Here is a 20,861-nt window from a genome sequence, read left to right as displayed (position 1 = left end):
CAGCTATACACAATAACCCGCACGGAGCGCTTCCTAGATCTTCTAGAAGCTGCACCTATTCAAACTGTATTTGTTTGGATTTTGTGCTTCCCATGAAGAACAGTCTGTTTTAATGTATTACGACTGTGGTTGGTCACACTCCCAAGTGCTCATGATGACTTCAGGATAGCCGCTGAACCCAACTTCATAGGAGTTGGTAATGAATGGCGATTTATCTTTTTAAAGTGTTGGATCCCGATCCGATCCGGAAGTAGAGACTTGGACAGTCCGAAGTTGCTCAAGAAAAGGTTACTTAATGACTGACGTGTCTGAATGGTAATTAGCTTTAGCATTTTTGTTTTTGTTTTTACTGTTTAAATTTAGCAGCTTTCTATTTTTCATCATTATATTTGTAATAGTTAGCCAATACCAATACTTATATATTTTATATTTTACTTATATTTTTACTTATTAACTTATTAATACTTTTTTTATGATCGATGCTATTATGCAATTCTATACCAGTGCAAATTCCAAGCACAATAATTCACCTCTCACAGGGCATTTTCATTAAAATACTAATTTTCATAAATAACATATTTCACTATAAAATTACACCTATAAATGTATTATACCAAGATTTATTTACATTTGTCATAATAATATCACAAAGTAGAGACGAAGTTGCTCAATTAAAGGTTACTTTAAGACGTCTCTGAATGGTAATTAGCTTTAGCATTTTAGCATTTTTGACAGCATCTGGAACGTGTAAAGTGATCATAACGTGTTTTTTGCGGGACTACCAGTGTTTTAAAAAACTAGGTTAGACCCACTCATTGTAGTAGGAATGAACTGTTCATTCATTTTATTAAAAGTTTAAGTCCAAAACTCTCTCTCTTTGTCCAGTTAACTCAGAATTAACTGCATTTAATCGCATGTAGAAACACGTTTTTATCTAATGGAAGTTTTTTCTTGAAAATTCGAAATCATGAAGTACGTATCAGAGATGTTCATGTGTTGTTTACTGTACAATTAAAATTGGTTATACAAAGCAATTGAAAAAGTATTTGTACATAGTGCATTATTACTATATGTTGTAGAGTAAAAATCATCATGTATCAAATGTGCATCACCAATAGTGGACGTTGGATGTTGTGGACGTTGGACGTTACACTGAAAATGCCAAATGGAATTATTTATTCCTGTGTGGCCACGGCCTCTTCAAGCCCGCCTGTTTCTGCACCATCGGCATCCGTAATCATCTGCTGGTATTTACTTTTAAAAAATCCAGCCTAAGAATAGAAAATAAATCAATATTATTAGGGTGTCATGTGTGACAATTCGTGTACTTGCTTCCTCACCTTGTAAAGGACAGCCGTGAGTAAAGCCAATAAAGCCAAGCCTCCAAAAGAACCTCCTACTATCTCTTTGGTAAAATCCGGTTGAGGATACACTTCGACTACTGTCTCAATCTGATATGGATAATAACAGTATTTCAATTGATGCATTTAAGCTTTTTATTATAGATGATATCATACCTTGCGAACCGGAGGATTGTTATTAGATGATGTGGAATAGAAGATGTACTTGTCCCTGTCGTACTCCAGACTGGCCGTGCTGGTCAACATGAACTTGGCCTCAGTGAGCCCAATCTGGATGAGAATAAGAGCGTTGAATGGACCGCATCATTATTTGACACACAATTTTTACAGTGCAGCGTTACCTGCTGGATCCATTGTGAACTCATGTTGGTGGAGATTGTGTGCCGTTTGCCCTCCAGTCTTCCCATGAAGCTGTTGCACTTAAATACCCTGCATGTTGCGACTGAGCAGTCCTGTGGGCCATTCAAAGCCAATACAAGAGATACATTTTTTAAAATGATCACATTTTTCATGAATTAATTTACATTTAATTTGAAAATAAAATATTTTTTATTTATTTATATATATTTTTATTTTCATATATATTTTTAATTATTTTATTCTAGTGCATAATAATTTTAGAATTTTTTTTACTGTTTAAGTAAAGCAACTTTCTATTTTTTATCATTATATTTGTAATAGCCAATACAAAATACTTATATTTTTACTTACTTACTTATTATTAATGCTACGATGCAATTCTATACCAGTGCAAACTCAAGAAACACAATAATTCACCTGTCAGAGGGCATTTTCATTAAAACACTAATTTTCATAAATAAAATATTTCAAAATAAAATTACTCTGCTTATGCTTAATTCATCTTAATTATGCTTAATATGCTTAATCCTGGGATGCCATTGTCTTTAATCAAAATACCTGCAAATATAAAGCTTCAAATCCAAAAAATTATTGTCCTACTTTTTTACTTTTTAAAATTAAATAAAATGACACAATTATAATGAATAACATTAACATTATATTTGAATAACCATTATATTTAATTATATTCATATCCATTTTGGTTTCCAAAAATAAGGTTCCTTTCTCAATAACAAGCTTCATACTAAGTCAAATTTTTGCTGCATCTCCAGAAATAAGTATACAAGAGATACATTTTTAAAAATGTATATTTTTTATGAATTAATTTAATATTTAATATTTTTATTTTATTTATATTTTTCATTTATTATTTTTTTTAAATGTATTTGATTCTAGTGCGTAATAATTTTTGATTTTTTTTTACTGTTTAAGTAAAGCAACTTTCTCTTTTTATCATTATATTTGTAATAGTTAGTCAATACAAAATACTTATATTTTTACTTACTTACTTATTATTAATACTTTTTTATGATTGATGCTATTATGCAATTCTATACCAGTGCAAACTCAATAAACACAATAATTCACCTCTCAGAGGGCATTTTCATTAAAATACTAATTTTCATAAATAAAATATTTCAAAATAAAATTACTCTTATAAATGTATCATACCAAGGCTTATTTACATTTGTCATAATAATATGCTTAATTCATCTTAATTATGCTTAATCCTGGGATGCCATTATTTTTAATCAAAATACCCGCAAATATAAAGCTTAAAATCTGAAAAATTATTGTAGTACTTTTTTTTTTACTTTTTATAATTAAATAAAATGACACAATTATAATGAATAACATTAACATTATATTTGAATAACCGTTATATTTAATTATATTCATATCCATTTTGGATTCCAAAAATAAGGTTCCTTTCTCAATAACAAGCTTCATACTAAGTCGAATTTTTTCTGCATCTCCAGAAATAAGTAAATGTTCTTACAATTATCTTATTTTTTTGTATCTGACCAACAAAATCCAGGATCTTAGCGTCTTCATCGATGTGTGTTTGGCAGTCTGGAATCTGAAACAGAGACAATTTGTGTTACTGAGACAGAAAGCCATGAAAGTTCCTACATATATTATATCATACGCTACCTGCAGAGTGCTCAAATCTGCCCAAATGTTCTTATCGCCAAGTTTGACTGGGACCCTGATCACCACGGTGAAGTTCAGGGCTCGGATGTTGTTTGTAACCTGACACCAAAGTAAAGAACGCTGCTTTAGGAAGAACAACCAAACAAGAGTTGAAATCAAGTTTTTTTTTTTTAGTCATGACTTTACCAGAAAGGATGACTGGACTGACTTCTGATTATTCTTTCCGTAGGTGAAATTCACATAGCTGAGAGAACTGTAAAGAAATGTGTGTTTAATGTCAAAGGAATGAATCCTATATTTAGCCGAAACATTCACGCACCTCTCCATTGTTATGAAAATGCTGTACTTGACACCAATTTCTTGAATTTTGTAGAGTTGGCTTAAAGCAGAGTGTCGCTCGTTCCCACTAAAATAGAGACGTGAAAGGAGGTGTCGTAACTGTGGAACTGTGCAACTGATGTACGTTGGCGATTGGACGACTTTACCTTGTTGCATTTGCAGTGACAAAAATACGGTTGTCCAGCTGGCTGTTAGTTTTGATGCCGTATGACACAATGAAGACAGCCTGAAAATCAATCAGAGTGAGATCTTTTAGGAAAATGACATTTAGGGTGTCCTCTATGGGCTGTGATCAAAATGTTTTGGAAGATGATATCATGAAGCTTTTATAACCATGGTAATGGTTTTATTTCATTTGAACATGCATCAGATTACAATTGAATGCATCCCATAATCAGTTCACAGTTCCACATGTCCGAAAGGAGTAGGAAGAAGCAAAGCTTATTAAATCCTACCCCTCCATCTGGTACTTTTACAATCATTAACTCTTACATTTGTTCACTTCCTGCCTTTCTAATATAATTACATTTTAAAAAACTAAATATAATTACATTTTTAAAAATTAAATTTATTTAATTTTTTAAAATTAAATATAATTATTTTTTAAAATTAAATATAATTAATTTTTTAAATTAAATATAATTTAATTTTTTTAAATCAAATATAATTTAATTTTTTTAAATCAAATATAATTTAATTTTTTTTAATTAAATATAATAAATTTTTTAATTAAATATAATTGATTTTTAAAAATTAAATATAATAAAATTTTTAAAAATTAAATATAATTATGTTTTTTAATTAAACATAATTATTAATTTTTTTTATTAAATATAAATAATTTTTTTTATTAAATATAATTACATTTTTTAAATCAAATATAATTTAATTTTTTAATTAAATAAAATACACTTTTTAATTAAATCTAATTGATTTTTTTTAATTAAATCTAATTGATTTTTTTAATTAAATATAATTGATTTTTTTTTAATTAAATATTATTGATTTTTTAAAAATTAAATATTATTGATTTTCTTAAATTAAATTAAATTAAATTAAATTAAATTAAATTAAATTAAATTAAATTAAATTAAATTAAATTAAATTTTTGTCACGTACCGTCAATATAGTGATATATATATATATATATATATATATATATATATATATATATATATATATATAGCACATCATGACTGGTTCAAGACTCTTCATCCTTGTATTTAGCAAACATCAACTGCTTGTATTGTTTCTTGAATTGGCTATCATTCGCTAATCATTAGGTGGCTTATGGACAATTCAGGTCCCAAATACGTTTTGGATGATGGTAGCCATGTTTTTCAACCAATCTTGCCTAAACTTTACAGACATGAGCTTGTCAGTCCTCTATGTTTTGTGTACCAAAGCAGGGGTCGGGAACCTTTTTGGCTAAGAGAGCCATGAAAGCATATTTCCGTAACAGCTATATATCGTGTTAAAGGGGACCTATGATGCTCATTTTTCGACCCTTTGTATTGAGTTCTGGACTCCTATAGAGCAGCTGCACACAATAACCCGCACAGAAAACCTTTTCGATTTTGCAGAATCTGCACCCATTCCAGCTTTATTCATGTATTACATATTCTATATAAGAAAACATTTTATACAAATTGTGCCTTGATTTATGTTATATTTGGAAATATTTTATTTGATTTAACCCACTGAGATCAAGCTCTCATTTACAAAGGTGACCTGGCCAAGAGGGAGTTCAAATATGCCAACGTATGTGTTACCACACATGGGCTCCGTGTTTGCCATGGCTAGCACCTACAGGAAGTAGGGTAGTCAGAGGGTGCACGTAACCCCCAAATTCACACCAGCTGACACACACGCGTGTCTGATGGTCATATCACCTCGTACTTCGGTACGTGACAAAATTAAATTAAATTAAATTAAATTAAATTAAATTAAATTAAATTAAATTAAATTAAATTAAATTAAATTAAATTAAATTAAATTAAATTAAATTAAATTAAATTAAATTAAATTAAATTAAATTAAAGAGAATCCTCAAGTGACCCTCGTGAGGAAAAAGCGGTAGAAAATGAATGAATTAATTAATAAATTAAATTAAATTAAATTAAATTAAATTAAATTAAATTAAATTAAATTAAATTAAATTAAATTAAATTAAATTAAATTAAATTAAATTAAATTAAATTAAATTAAATCCTCACGTGACCCTCGTGAGGAAAAAGCGGTAGAAAATGAATGAATGAATGAATTATTAAATTAAATTAAATTAAATTAAATTAAATTAAATTAAATTAAATTAAATTAAATTAAATTAAATTAAATTAAATTAAATTAAATTAAATTAAATTAAATTAAAGAGAATCCTCACGTGACCCTCGTGAGGAAAAAGCGGTAGAAAATGAATGAATGAATGAATAAATTAAATTAAATTAAATTAAATTAAATTAAATTAAATTAAATTAAATTAAATTAAATTAAATTAAATTAAAGAGAATCCTCACGTGACCCTCGTGAGGATAAGCGGTAGAAAATTAATGCATGAATGAATGAATGTTATCTGGGATTTCTGTAATGTTTTACTAGAAAATGCCATATGTATATTAAAATATACATATACATATAATTTTATGTATATTAAAATGCCAAAAATGCTAAAATATCATCTTGTTTTGTCATGCTGGAGAAGAGAAAGGGGTTGACTCAAACTGTTCCCACAAAGGATATAATAATTTATTAAGTCATGAATTTAAAAGTAGTTATGATTAGCCTTAATTGAGTCATTAAAACTGAGAGATTCTGTGTTTACAGCAGCAATATGAAGATGAATGTTCTTCCATTGACGTAAAAGAACCAACCTTGGAGTCGCTCCTGAAAATGGGCTTATCAATGGTGCAGTCTGTCTTGCCACGAGATAAACCAGCCTCACTGTCCAAGGAGTTGCACTCGATTCTGCCCTTTTTTTGTTAGAAAATGAGTCAAGTCAATGTAAGAAAAATATTCCTATAATATCCTAATTTCTACCTGCAGGCTTGTGAACTTCCTGTAGGAGAAGCCATCTGGGTATGTAAGAAGAACGAGGGTGTTGTAGGAATTTTCCGCCAGGTTTTCCACGGATACGGTGACATTCAAGAGCTCATCTATTCCCACTCTAACCTCTGAAGAGCTGAGCATTGAAGAAATGTTAACATGGATAGAAATAAAAAGCTGCGGCTAAGTTCTTACCTGGTAAAGTTGAAATCCAACCGGAGGTTATCTTCGCATTTGTTGTCTCTACCGCAGTTGATCTCAAAGGCTAACTGTGGATTGCAAATTTAGACTTATAGGGACAATAGGGAATGGGGGGTTGGGGGGCTTTGCTCACCGGATGAAACTTGGTGGTCTGGGCCTGCTGTGCCAGACTCGGACTTAGGTTATTGGCCCCAGGCAAACCCTCAAATGTAAATCTGAGCTCGTTGTAAAGAGGATTCAAAGCATCATCTGGGCAGGGCTGCAAGAAATGGGCATGACGGTGAAGTGAGAAGCACCTGGAGCCTCCATCTTGGTGTCCTTCAAACTTACCTCAATGACAAAGTTCACCTTGAAGCATTTTGGCCGTGCTAGATCGAGAATAATACTCCCAGTCGTTTCTCGATTCCGATTTTGGTCACTGTTATAAGCTCGGTTGTGGGGCACCTTGCGGGTGGCATCCAGCGTCAAAGTATAATTAACCTTTGCTGTAGCTGTGATGGATTCAAGTATAAAATTAACATTCATTCATTCATTTTCTACTGATTATCCTCACAAGGGTCGCGGGGGATGCTGGAGCCTATCCCAGCTGTCTTTGGGCTACAGGTGGTGTTGTTAAGTTGTATTATTTAGTTTTTGTCTGAACAGAACCATTCATTTTTTTACCGCTTATACTCACGAGGGTCACAGGGGATGCTGGAGCCTATCCCAGCTGTCTTTGGGTGACAGGCGGTGTTGTTTAGCTGTATTATTTAGTTTTTTTTGTTTGAACAGAACCATTCATTTTTTACCGCTTATCCTCACAAGGGTCACGGGGAATGCTGGAGCCTATCCCAGCTGTCTTTGGGCAACAGGCGGTGTTGTTTAGTTGTATTATCTAGTTTTTTTTGTTTGAGCAGAACCATTCATTTTTTACCGCTTATCCTCATGAGGGTCGCGGGGGATGCTGGAGCCTATCCCAGCTGTCTTTGGGCAACAAGCGGTGTTGTTTAGTTGTATTTTTTTGTTTGTTTGAGCGGAACCATTAATTTTTTACCGCTTATCCTCACGAGGGTCGCAGGGGATGCTGGAGCCTATCCTAGCTGTCTTTGGACAACATGCAGTGTTGTTTAGTTGTATTATTTCATTTTTTTTGAACGGAACCATTCATTTTTTTACCTGGAGCCTATCCCAGCAGTTTTTGGGCAACAGGTGGTGTTGTTAAGTTGTATTATTTAGTTTTTTTGTATGAACGGAACCATTCATTTTCTACCACTTATCCTCACAAGGATTGCGGGGATGCTGGAGCCTATCCCAGCTGTCTTTGGGCGACAGGCGGTGTTAAGTTGTATTATTTAGGTCTTTTTTGTTTGAACGGAACCATTCATTTTTTACCGCTTATCCTCACAAGGGTCGCGGGGAATGCTGGAGCCTATCCCAGCTGTCTTTGGGCGACAGGCGGTGTTGTTAAGTTGTATTATTTAGTTTTTTTGTATGAACGGAACCATTCATTTTTTTACCGCTTATACTCGCGAGGGTCACAGGGGATGCTGGAGCCTATCCCAGCTGTCTTTGGGTGACAGGCGGTGTTGTTTAGCTGTATTATCTAGTTTTTTTTTGTTTGAGCAGAACCATTCATTTTTTTACCGCTTATCCTCACAAGGGTCACGGGGAATGCTGGAGCCTATCCCAGCTGTCTTTGGGCAACAGGCGGTGTTGTTTAGTTGTATTATCTAGCTTTTTTTGTTTGAGCAGAACCATTCATTTTTTACCGCTTATCCTCATGAGGGTCGTGGGGGATGCTGGAGCCTATCCCAGCTGTCTTTGGGCTACAAGCGGTGTTGTTTAGTTGTATTTTTTTTGTTTGTTTGAGCGGAACCATTCATTTTTTACCGCTTATACTCACGAGGATCACAGGGGATGCTGGAGCCTATCCCAGCTGTCTTTGGGTGACAGGCGGTGTTGTTTAGCTGTATTATCTAGTTTTTGTTTGTTTGAGCAGAACCATTCATTTTTTTACCACTTATCCTCACAAGGGTCACGGGGAATGCTGGAGCCTATCCCAGCTGTCTTTGGGTGACAGGCGGTGTTGTTTAGCTGTATTATCTAGTTTTTTTTGTTTGAGCAGAACCATTAATTTTTTACCGCTTATCCTCACGAGGGTCGCAGGGGATGCTGGAGCCTATCCCAGCTGTCTTTGGACAACATGCAGTGTTGTTTAGTTGTATTATTTCATTTTTTTTGAACGGAACCATTCATTTCTTTACCTGGAGCCTATCCCAGCAGTCTTTGGGTGACAGGTGGTGTTGTTAAGTTGTATTATTTAGTTTTTTTGTATGAACGGAACCATTCATTTTCTACCGCTTATCCTCACAAGGACTGCGGGGATGCTGGAGCCTATCCCAGCTGTCTTTGGGCGACAGGCGGTGTTAAGTTGTATTATTTAGTTTTTTTTGTTTGAACGGAACCATTCATTTTTTACCGCTTATCCTCACAAGGGTCGCGGGGAATGCTGGAGCCTATCCCAGCTGTCTTTGGGCGACAGGCGGTGTTGTTAAGTTGTATTATTTAGTTTTTTTTGTATGAACGGAACCATTCATTTTTTACCGCTTATACTCGCGAGGGTCACAGGGGATGCTGGAGCCTATCACAGCTGTCTTTGGGTGACAGGCGGTGTTGTTTAGCTGTATTATCTAGTTTTTTTTGTTTGAGCAGAACCATTCATTTTTTACCGCTTATCCTCACAAGGGTCACGGGGAATGCTGGAGCCTATCCCAGCTGTCTTTGGGCGACAGGCGGTGTTGTTTAGTTGTATTATCTAGTTTTTTTTTGTTTGAGCAGAACCATTCATTTTTTACCGCTTATCCTCATGAGGGTCGCGGGGGATGCTGGAGCCTATCCCAGCTGTCTTTGGGCTACAAGCGGTGTTGTTTAGTTGTATTTTTTGTGTTTGTTTGAGCGGAACCATTAATTTTTTACCGCTTATCCTCACGAGGGTCGCAGGGGATGCTGGAGCCTATCCTAGCTGTCTTTGGACAACATGCAGTGTTGTTTAGTTGTATTATTTCATTTTTTTTGAATGGAACCATTCATTTTTTTACCTGGAGCCTATCCCAGCCGTCTTTGGGCGACAGGTGGTGTTGTTAAGTTGTATTATTTAGTTTTTTTGTATGAACGGAACCATTCATTTTCTACCGCTTATCCTCACAAGGATTGCGGGGATGCTGGAGCCTATCCCAGCTGTCTTTGGGCGACAGGCGGTGTTGTTAAGTTGTATTATTTAGTTTTTTTTGTATGAACGGAACCATTCATTTTTTTACCGCTTATACTCACGAGGGTCACAGGGGATGCTGGAGCCTATCCCAGCTGTCTTTGGGTGACAGGCGGTGTTGTTTAGCTGTATTATTTAGTTTTTTTTTGTTTGAACAGAACCATTCATTTTTTACCGCTTATCCTCACAAGGGTCACGGGGAATGCTGGAGCCTATCCCAGCTGTCTTTGGGCAACAGGCGGTGTTGTTTAGTTGTATTATCTAGTTTTTTTGTTTGAGCAGAACCATTCATTTTTTACCGCTTATCCTCATGAGGGTCGTGGGGGATGCTGGAGCCTATCCTAGCTGTCTTTGGACAACATGCAGTGTTGTTTAGTTGTATTATTTCATTTTTTTAAACGGAACCATTCATTTTTTTACCTGGAGCCTATCCCAGCAGTCTTTGGGCGACAGGTGGTGTTGTTAAGTTGTATTATTTAGTTTTTTTGTATGAACGGAACCATTCATTTTTTTACCGCTTATACTCACGAGGGTCACGGGGGATGCTGGAGCCTATCCCAGCTGTCTTTGGGTGACAGGCGGTGTTGTTAAGTTGTATTATTTAGTTTGTTTTTGTTTGAAGGGAACCATTCATTTTTTACCGCTTATCCTCACGAGGGTCGCGGGGGTGCTGGAGCCTATCCCAGCTGTCTTTGGGTGACAGGCGGTGTTGTTTAGCTGTATTATTTAGTTTTTTTTGTTTGAACAGAACCATTCATTTTTTACCGCTTATCCTCACAAGGGTCACGGGGAATGCTGGAGCCTATCCCAGCTGTCTTTGGGCAACAGGCGGTGTTGTTTAGTTGTATTATCTAGTTTTTTTTGTTTGAGCAGAACCATTCATTTTTTACCGCTTATCCTCACGAGGGTCGTGGGGGATGCTGGAGCCTATCCTAGCTGTCTTTGGGCGACAGGCGGTGTTGTTTAGTTGTATTATTTAGTTTTTTTTGTTTGAGCGGAACCATTCATTTTTTACCGCTTATCCTCACGAGGGTCGCAGGGGGATGCTGGAGCCTATCCCAGCTGTCTTTGGGCGACAGGCAGTGTTGTTAGGTTGTATTTTTTAGTTTTTTTTGTATGAACAGGACCATTCATTTTTTTCCGCTTATCCTCACGAGGGTCAATGGGGATGCTGGAGCCTATCCCAGCAGTCTTTGGGCGACAGGCGGCGTTGTTTAGCTGTATTATTTTGTTTTTTGTTTGAACTGAACCATTCATTTTTACCGCTTATCCTCACAAGGGGCGCTGGGGATGCTGGAGCCTATCCCAGCTGTCTTTGGGCGACAGGCGGTGTTGTTTAGTTGTATTATTTAGTTTTTTTGGTTTGAACGGAACCATTCGTTTTTTACTGCTTATCCTCACAAGGGTCGCGGGGAATGCTGGAGCCTATCCCAGTTGTCTTTGGGCAACAGGCAGTGTTGTTTGGTTGTATTATTTAGTGGTTTTTGTTTGAACGGAACCATTCATTTTTTTTACCGCTGATCCTCACGAGGGTCGCAGGGGGATGCTGGAGCCTATCTCAGCTGTCTTGGGGCAAGAGGCGGGGTACACCCTGGACTAGTCGCCAGCCAGCCAATCACAGGGCACATATAGACAAACAACCATTCACACTCACATTCATACCTATGGACAATTTGGAGTGGCCAATTAACCTAGCATGTTTTTGGAATGTGGGAGGAAACTGGAGTACCCGGAGAAAACCCACGCATGCACGGGGAGAACATGCAAACTCAACACAGAGATGACTGAGGGTGGAATTGAACCCAGGTCCCCTAGCTGTGAGGTCTACGTGCTAACCACTCAACTCCTGTGCAGCCTAAAATTAACATAATGCATACTAAATCGAATCGAATGGAGTTAAGCAACAAGACTCAGGCACCTCTTTGGACAGCCGAGTGTCTGATCATCATAAAGCAGATGTCAACTTTGTTGTCCATCGGTTTGGTGCAGTCAGCATTCTGAATGGAGATTTGCTTCGGCATGTAGGACAACGCCGTTTCAACCATGACTATGGGTTTGGATCTGGAATCACACAAAGTTAGACAAAAACGATGTTTGGCATTTTGGGAACCGTCGAGCCTATTTGGCCGTGTTGAATTAGGTACTGCAATTGCAGAAGCAGAAAGTGTATTGCGCAGACAGCCACGCCCATAAGGAAGCCCTCTGTGACATCACAATGGAACAGTTTTGCAATGCCCTCTGAAACAGAGCGTTTTGAGCCATCCCGAACGTCTTTCAGGGATCACTTCCAAATACGCAAAACTCATTATCTGAAACTTTGGCATCGTTTAACAAGAGAATAGAATATTCGAGCTACATTTAATGGTCAGAAAAGTGGAATATATGTCGAGCTGGTAAACTTTCAAAGGGCAAAAATTCCCAATCCCCAAAATGTAATACAGTTAAGGAGAAATATAACATTTGGAAAACTTTGGAATAGGTCTGTGCCAATTAGAACATGGGATTTAATTGGAGGACAAGCTTGTCACATCAATGAATATAAAAATCTCTACAGAATCGACGCCATTGTTGAGGAACAACACCCGGTCGCAAGTGCATTTATCTCCTAAATTCATCGAACATTCTTTACCTGAGAAAGACGACAGTTCGTTTTGAACCCACCGCCAGGTCAGGCAGGTTGTCCCTGCTGAGGTCCGAAGAGGACTGGCTGATGGACATTCCAAAGAACCTAAGCCCCGCCTTGACTTTTGATCCTGCAATTCTCTAAATGTATTGTAAAGGTTTATTGTACAAACAAAAGGCCATCGGTTGCATCGATTTGCAAATCACCTGAGAGAACGTGGGAGTGATCTTTCCGGTTCCCTCACCATGAAATATATAAATACTGCCCTGACCATCATCCTCCAGAGGCGCCCCCACTGCCAAATCATTTAGGCCATCAGCGTTGAGGTCGGGAAGTGCGGCGAGAGATGCGCCGAATCGTCCTCTGCGTGATTCGACTCCTTTTAGTACCACCGGATCGTCGAAACTACACTCAACTTTCTGGTGAAAATACAGTAATGGTAATGGTTTTATTTCATTTGAACATGCATCAGATTACAATTGAATGCATCACATAATCAGTTCACAGTTCCACATGTCCAAAAGGAGTAGGAAGAAGCAAAGCTTATTAAATCCTACCCCTCCATCTGGTACATTTACAATCAGTAACTGTTACATTTGTTCACTTCGTGACTTTAATTTAATTTAATTTAATTTAATTTAATTTAATTTAATTTAATTTAATTTAATTTAATTTAATTTAATTTAATTTAATTTAATTTAATTTAGTTTAGTTTAGTTTAGTTTAGTTTAGTTTAGTTTAGTTTAGTTTAGTTTAGTTTAGCATTGTATTTATTTTAATTTTAATTATTTTTTTTAATTTTATTTAAATTTTTACATTTAATTAAAATTAAAATTAAAATTAAAATTAAAATTAAAATTAAAATTAAAATTAAAATTAAAATTAAAATTAAAATAAAATTTTTAATTTTTAATTTTTAATTTTTAATTTTTAATTTGTAATTTGTAATTTTTAATATTTAATTTAATATAATTTAATTTAATTTAATTTAATTTAATTTAATTTAATTTAATTTAATTTAATTTAATTTAATTTAATTTAATTTAATTTAATTTAATTTAATTTAATTTTAGTTTTTAATTTTTCATTTATTTTTTTAATGTTTTTAATTTTATCTTTTTATCTTTATCTTTTTATCTTTATCTTTTTGTCTTTATTTTATTTTATTTTATTTTATTTTATTTTATTTTATTTTATTTTATTTTATTTTATTTTATTTTATTTTATTTTTATTTTATTTTATTTTATTTTATTTTATTTTATTTTATTTTGTCCCGTACCAAAGTACAAGGTGATATGACCATTCAATGCCATAATGGGTACCATAGTAAGTGTCAATATAGTGATATATATATAGCACATCATGACTGGTTCAAGACTCTTCATCCTTGTATTTAGCAAACATCAACTGCTTGTATTGTTTCTTGAATTGGCTCATCGTTGTGCATTGTTTGAGGGTCTTACTCAATCCATTCCATAGTTTGATTCCACATACTGAAATGCTATGGCTTTTTAACGTAGTCCTAGCATAGAAGTGTTTCAAATGTACTTCTTCCCTGAGATCATATTTCTCCTCTCTTGTAGAGAAGTATTGGATGACATTTTTAGCTAATTGGTTATTTTTAGCCTTATGCATTATTTTAGCTGTTTGAAGATGAACTATATCAGCAAGTTGAAGTATTTGTGGTTTTACAAATAAGGAGTTAGTATGTTCTCTGTCGGAGAGGTTTAAGAATTTTCAAGGTGAAATCAAAAGAGTCTCACCAAAGTGTTTATGATGCAAACATAAACCCTCCCCTCTCTGTCTTCTTCCACAAACATGGGGGAGGATATGAGAATGACGTCCGTGTTGGCGTCTCCATTCACATCCATGGCGCACACGACCGCCCCGAAATATTCACCAATCTGATACACCTTTGGCAGGGAACAAAAACCGCGATGTCATCTTAAAGAAACATGCTTCTTACTCGGTAAGATGGTGAAGGCGTACCTGCCATTTAAATGGATCTATTTTGTCAACACCGTTTGGGTAAATCACCATCACAACTCCTCTGTGCTCATATCTCGGAGCACCAAGAACTGTCAACGTGGCATATGGTGTTTTGGCAATCGCCATGGAATAACCTGGAAGTGAATGGGAATATTTAATTTTAACTCTGCCTAGCAACAAGGGCAATCATCATCAGGGCAATATTACATAAAAGCCTAAATGCTTTTCATGTTATTTTTTTTATTTTGAAAATATTCTCGTACCCTTGAAACCCTCGTGAGGATAAGCGGTAGAAAATGAATGAATGAATTCTCATACCCAAATAGCTATCAGAGTCAATTTTTGTAGGCAAATATGGAATTTCCATCTGGTTTGTATACGTCAGGAAGCCCCCTCTCCATTGGTTTGCTCCGACAGCCGCTATCCGTTTCCCCTAAAATCACGAGAAAACTCCAAGTCACTACAAAGTGATAAAAAATAAAGTTATTTGTGCTTTGAACGAGTGCTGTTTTATTACTCCAGGCACATAAGCTGCACTGAATCCTTCCTGAGCCATCTCCATTTTCAGCGTCTCTCCACTTGACTGAGACCCTATAAAAGCAACAAAAACAGGTATTATTGTTTTTCACCAAAGTCTGATTGGAATCATTTTGCAAGGCAATTCGAGCTACAGCACGGTGGTCGAGTGGTTAGCACGCAAACCTCACAGCTAGGAGACCAGGGTTCAATTACACCCTGGGCCAACTCTGTGTGGAGTTTGCATGTTCTCCCCGTGCATGCGTGGGTTTTCTCCGGGTACAAAACAAAGACGGTAGCAAAACATGCTAGGTTAATTGGCCACTCCAAATTGTCCATAGGTATGAATGTGAGTGTGAATGGTTGTTTGTCTATATGTGCCCTGTGATTGGCTGGCCACCAGTCTCTCGTCCGAAGACAGCTGGGATAGGCCCCAGCACCCCCGCGACCCTCGTGAGAAAAAGCGGCAGAAAATGAATGAATGAATTAGAGCTACAATTTATTTTTTATTCTTATGAAATGACTTTTTTTTACAGTTAATTTATCGGTATCAGCCAGTTTCACTCATGGTATTGGAATCGGCAGCATAAAACCCTGATCAAAACATCCCAACCATTTTGACAAGCGAGAGTAGGTTTGCGGCTGTATTGATATCAGCCTTTTAGTACCACCGGATCGTTGAAACTACCCTCAACTTTCTGGTGAAAATACGGTAATGGCAATGGTTTTATTTCATTTGAACATGCATTAGATTACAATTGAATGCATCACATAATCAGTTCACAGTTCCACATGTTCAAAAGGAGTAGGAAGAAGCAAAGCTTATTAAATCCTACCCCTCCATCTAGTACTTTTACAATCAGTAACTGTTACATTTGTTCACTTTCTGCTTTCTTAATTTAATTTAATTTAATTTAATTTAATTTAATTTAATTTAATTTAATTTAATTTAATTTAATTTAATTTAATTTTACTGTTTTATTATTACTGTTTTTATTAATTTTAATTTTAATTTTAATTTTAATTTTAATTTTAATTTTAATTTTAATTTTAATTTTAATTTTAATTTTAATTCATTTCAGCACCCCCACGACCCTCGTGAGGAAAAGCGGCAGAAAATGAATGAATGAATGCATTAGAGCTACAATTTATTTTTTATTCTTATAAAATGACTTTTTTTCCCTGTTAAAATACTAAAATGTACAGTTAATTTATCGGTATCAGCCAGTTTCACTCATGGTATTGGAATCGGCAGCATAAAACCCTGATCAAAACATCCCAACCATTTTGACAAGCGAGAGTAGGTTTGCGGCTGCATTGATATCAGCCTCCTGGGTCAATAAGAATCACACATGCACTAGGACTGCTCTGCTCTGCTCTCTAGTCACCATTCCTACATCGTATCATTATTTGGGACACAAATGTGAGGTGAAAGAATCTGTGCAGCGTAGGAGAAAGTTAGATGGTGCGTTCAGAGACGGTTGAATAAAGTGGGAGAAGTCACCGCTTGCATTAAACATGCAAAATCTGTGGGATTTCTAACTATATATTGATCATTTCTAACTGTCTCATGTAATTTGATGCTTGCATGCTTCACAGCTCTTTTGCATTTCTGTATTTTCCTGATTCGTTTTGACTTCAGTCTGTACAGTACAGATTAAAGAAAATTAGCATTTGAAATCAAGAAGGTGTGAAAAAAATTCTGCAAAAATTGAGAACCACCCGTGGAATTGTATTATTTGGACACTGCAATGAATCATACCGAACAAAAAAAATATTGTTTTTGAATCGTAACCTAACCCATGTATCGAGATGAGTATTGAATCGTCAAATGAAGAAATGGAAGCATACCGGTACCTTCAATAGCAAAGATGGTGTCCTCCAAAGTCCGCTGTATTTGTTTAAGCGCGTTGAAGTTGTCCACTCTAAACACATACTTTTGTGACGGAGACGACGCGATGGTATTCAACTCGTTTATTGCGCTGGATTGATTAAATGCATTTCCCACCTGGCCAAAAAATACATGGTAATAATTGGCAATGAAAATAAGTACAATGATGTAGAAAAACGCGACTTACCCCGATAGAAAATCGAATTATTTTTTTTTTTTCGGCTTCAGTTGCTGCAGATGACAATTCACCGCTGTCATTGGATTGTCCATCAGTGATCACGATTAGAATCTTCTTCACATTGGCTCTAGAGCCTCTTTCTGGCAAGAAGATATTATTCCTACCAAAAGAAAAAAAGTGAATATTCAAAAAAAAAAAAAAATCCAGTAGCAAATATTTTTCCCGATGTTTGAAAAACACTGAAAAAAAAACCTACACAACATGTTTGATTGCTTCAGCTGTGTACGTCAATCCCTTAATCTTGGTTATGGTATTAATATCATTTTGCCAGTTATCAACATTGAAGGTATTAAAATAAAAATGGATGGTCGGATCTGTGGAGAATTGGGCAATAGCAAACTTGGAGGAGATGGAAGAAAAAAAAAAGAAAAGTATTTTAGAAGTAACATAAACAAAAAACAATTCTGCGAGCAATGTGGATCCACTTCTCACCTTGGAGTCTTTGTCTACAAAGGTGCTGATGAGATTGCTGATAAAAATCTTCATTCTTTCAAAATCTTCCGCAACGACGCTACCCGAGCCATCCAGCAGAAACGCAATGTCTGCTCGGTTTCGGCACTCTGTTGAAAAGAAGCAAGCGTACCTTATGAAGCATTTGACTTTTTTTCGGAGGGGGAGGTATTTTTAAGTGAAGAACCTGGCAGAGAAGAAGGCACAGGGTTTATGACCCGATCCAGTTGATCTATCTCCAAGCACAGACCCTTGTACATGGTGATAGTTCCACAGTCTTTCGGGATGGTTGGACCACAAACCTGTAAGTGTTCCGAGCTGTGGTCAGCAGGAATACACCGGCAAGCGTTACCGGGACTCACCATCGTGTTTCGTCTGGAGGCATCAACCGTCATGGTCAAACCCAGAGACATGTTGACCGCAAAATTTGGCTCTGCGTTCAATAAAGTTTATGTTACACGGCAATATTACCACAATGAATTACTACATGCCCAGCTTATTAAGCTACATTAGGTACACCTTCACAATCTAGTTACATGTCATTAGATCCACAAGAGTGTAATTTGCAGGGGGGATTTTTCGATTTTTTCGATTTTTTCGATTTCGATTTCATAAAAATATACATTATTTTGCATTAATATCTTTCTTTATTTATATAATTTGCCAGCAAAACAGTAGCATGTTTAGTCATCCGGTAATGTAATACTTGGTACAACCCCACTCACTTTTTCAACCTAATGTTCACTATTTGCTGTTTGACGAGGGAACCGTGGAAACATGAAACATTTCATTGTTTGGTTGACAGCTACACTTAATAAAAAGAAATAAATAAAATAAAATAAATAAATAAATAAATAAAAAACTTAAACGATAATATGAAAAACATGTCCACCATCATCCAAAACATCTCAAAACCTCAATTGTCCATAAGCCAATTCAAGAAACAATACAAGCAGTTGATGTTTGCTAAATACAAGGATGAAGAGTCTTGAACCAGTCATGATGTGCTATATATATATCACTATATTGACACTTACTATGGTACCCATTATGGCATTGGATGCTCATATCACCTCGTACTTAGGTACGGGACAAAAATAAAATAACATAAAACGAAATAAAATAAAATAAAATAAAATAAAATAAAATTTATTTTTTATAGAATTTAATTTTATAAAATTTAATTTCATTTAATTTAATCTCTTCTCTTAAATTTTATTTTATTTTATTTTATTTTATTTTATTTTATTTTATTTTATTTTATTTTATTTTATTTTATTTTATTTTATTTTATTAAATCAAATTAAATTTAATTAAAAAATAAATAAATTATATTTAATAAAAAATTAAAAGTATATTTAATAAAAAAAAATTATTATATTTAATTAATTTTTTTTAAATATATTTAATTTTTAAAAATTATTTACATTAGAAAGGCCGGAAGTAAACAAATGTAACAGTTACTGATTGTAAAAGTACCAGATGGAGGGGTAGGATTTAATAAGCTTTGCTTCTTCCTACTCCTTTTGGACATGTGGAACTGTGAACTGATTATGTGATGCATTCAATTGTAATCTGATGCATGTTCAAATGAAATAAAACCATTACAATTACCATAATTAAAAAAATGAGAAAAATCCACACCAAAAAGAGGTAAATACCTGTATTGTTAAGTTAGCAAGGCGGCTGCAGCGGGTGAAAGTGACAAGTATAGGTCGACTTCATGTCGTGAATCTTGACAAGCTTTGGGAAATGATGTCACTGGTTATTTTTAATCAGGTTGTGACCATTTCAACATTAACTAAGGAAATGACCAAGGAAGCAGAAGTCATGCTAGGGAGACAGGTGACTAGAGTGGGAGACGAGGAGGCACAGATGATGAGAGAAGGCTATAGCGACAGGGGAATCTCATTAGATGCTGCAGGTGTACCTAATGTTGTGGTTGGTGGGTTTGACAACCTTTCAGACTCCACCTTCCCATCCCAACTGTGCGATTTATATTTCTCACCTGAAATTTCCAGCACACTGCAGGACTCAGTGGAACATTTAAATATTTGCCCACTTCTGTTTTGAGAGTACTGAACGAGGGGTGCACTGACCAGCAAGCTGACAAAATAAATCCGAACACACACATAAGATCAGCCACAATTAACCCATCAAAATACATTTCAATGCATGTACTCACTCCGATTGTCTTTGCACTATCTGGTATCCAAAACCTTCTGCAGGGTTCCTCAAGGACCTCCAAGCCGCAGGTTCAATATTGAAACTAAATGCAGCTTTAATGACTGATAAAGAAAAAGAAAGTGCCACCATATACGGTGTGGCTAGTTCCATCTCCATCAACAGGAAGTAGTTTATTATAATTATAATGAACTCAATTTTACACTTAACCCATGCAAATGTATATAATATGTAGTGTTAAGAAATAAAAATGTCCCTTTTTGTTTGCACATAATTAATACATTTAATTTGGATTGTACTTTAAAACCATAAAATGATATAATAATTGTTAGTCACAACAATAAAGAATCTAACTCTTATCTTACCTGTCATGAAAATTGTCATATAAAGCAGCCGCTCCATTGTGTCACTCCAATGGACGACACCAAAATACACTAAAAATGCTGCGTGGAAACGGTTAAACAGGAAGATGAGGAAGGTGACGTGACATAATTAATAGCAAGGGCACAGAAAGAGGAAGTCGGGGAAAGAAAAAATAGTGACCATTTGAATTCACTTGCTCACTTTATGGCAGGGGCAAGCGAACCAAAGCTGAGCCACTACAATGGTCGCTCTCATTGAGTCAACCATTGAAATGGCGTTTTGATAGTCACATGATTTGTCATAGACACATCAAAAGTGGACTGACTCATGACTTTTTCATGTCCCACAAAGCAACCAAAAATAAGTAGCTGTAGTTCTCCTTTCGTTTTTACTTCCTCTG

At 35.3% G+C, this 20,861-nt stretch overlaps 1 protein-coding gene across 4 annotated transcripts; it reads right to left on the bottom strand.

Annotated features, from left to right (window-relative positions):
• Positions 1 to 827: 827 nt before the first annotated feature.
• LOC131110035 (integrin alpha-M-like) lies at positions 828 to 20,607 on the bottom strand. Of its 4 annotated transcripts, none has more exons than XM_078788805.1 (30): positions 20,464 to 20,607; positions 20,100 to 20,202; positions 19,923 to 20,020; positions 18,277 to 18,347; positions 18,102 to 18,216; positions 17,897 to 18,024; positions 17,661 to 17,803; positions 17,414 to 17,564; positions 17,193 to 17,343; positions 15,337 to 15,410; positions 15,138 to 15,252; positions 14,820 to 14,953; positions 14,594 to 14,743; positions 13,036 to 13,248; positions 12,836 to 12,969; positions 12,125 to 12,267; positions 7,290 to 7,450; positions 7,093 to 7,218; positions 6,954 to 7,027; positions 6,750 to 6,894; positions 6,587 to 6,685; positions 3,863 to 3,942; positions 3,697 to 3,783; positions 3,564 to 3,630; positions 3,378 to 3,476; positions 3,223 to 3,303; positions 1,703 to 1,813; positions 1,518 to 1,631; positions 1,341 to 1,451; positions 828 to 1,271 (listed from the first exon to the last, which is right to left on the bottom strand). In XM_078788805.1, exons 1-30 carry the CDS (start codon positions 20,498 to 20,500, stop codon positions 1,176 to 1,178), a joined length of 3,411 nt encoding a protein of 1,136 aa, XP_078644931.1. In that variant the 5' UTR covers positions 20,501 to 20,607; the 3' UTR covers positions 828 to 1,175. The 4 variants fall into 4 exon arrangements, with proteins under 4 accessions (XP_078644931.1, XP_078644929.1, XP_057918664.2 ...); XM_058062681.2 differs by having other exon boundaries at positions 831 to 1,271; positions 6,753 to 6,894; positions 20,464 to 20,606; XM_078788803.1 differs by lacking the exon at positions 20,464 to 20,607 and having other exon boundaries at positions 20,100 to 20,319.
• Between the last annotated feature and the right edge of the window lie 254 nt (positions 20,608 to 20,861).

The sequence above is a fragment of the Doryrhamphus excisus genome, unplaced genomic scaffold (genome assembly GCF_037039965.1).
Source record: "Doryrhamphus excisus strain RoL-2023G ecotype Guam unplaced genomic scaffold, RoL_Dexc_Guam_v1.1 HiC_scaffold_24, whole genome shotgun sequence".
Classification (NCBI taxonomy): Eukaryota; Metazoa; Chordata; class Actinopteri; order Syngnathiformes; family Syngnathidae; genus Doryrhamphus; species Doryrhamphus excisus.
This window is presented reverse-complemented; position numbering and strand designations above follow the sequence as displayed.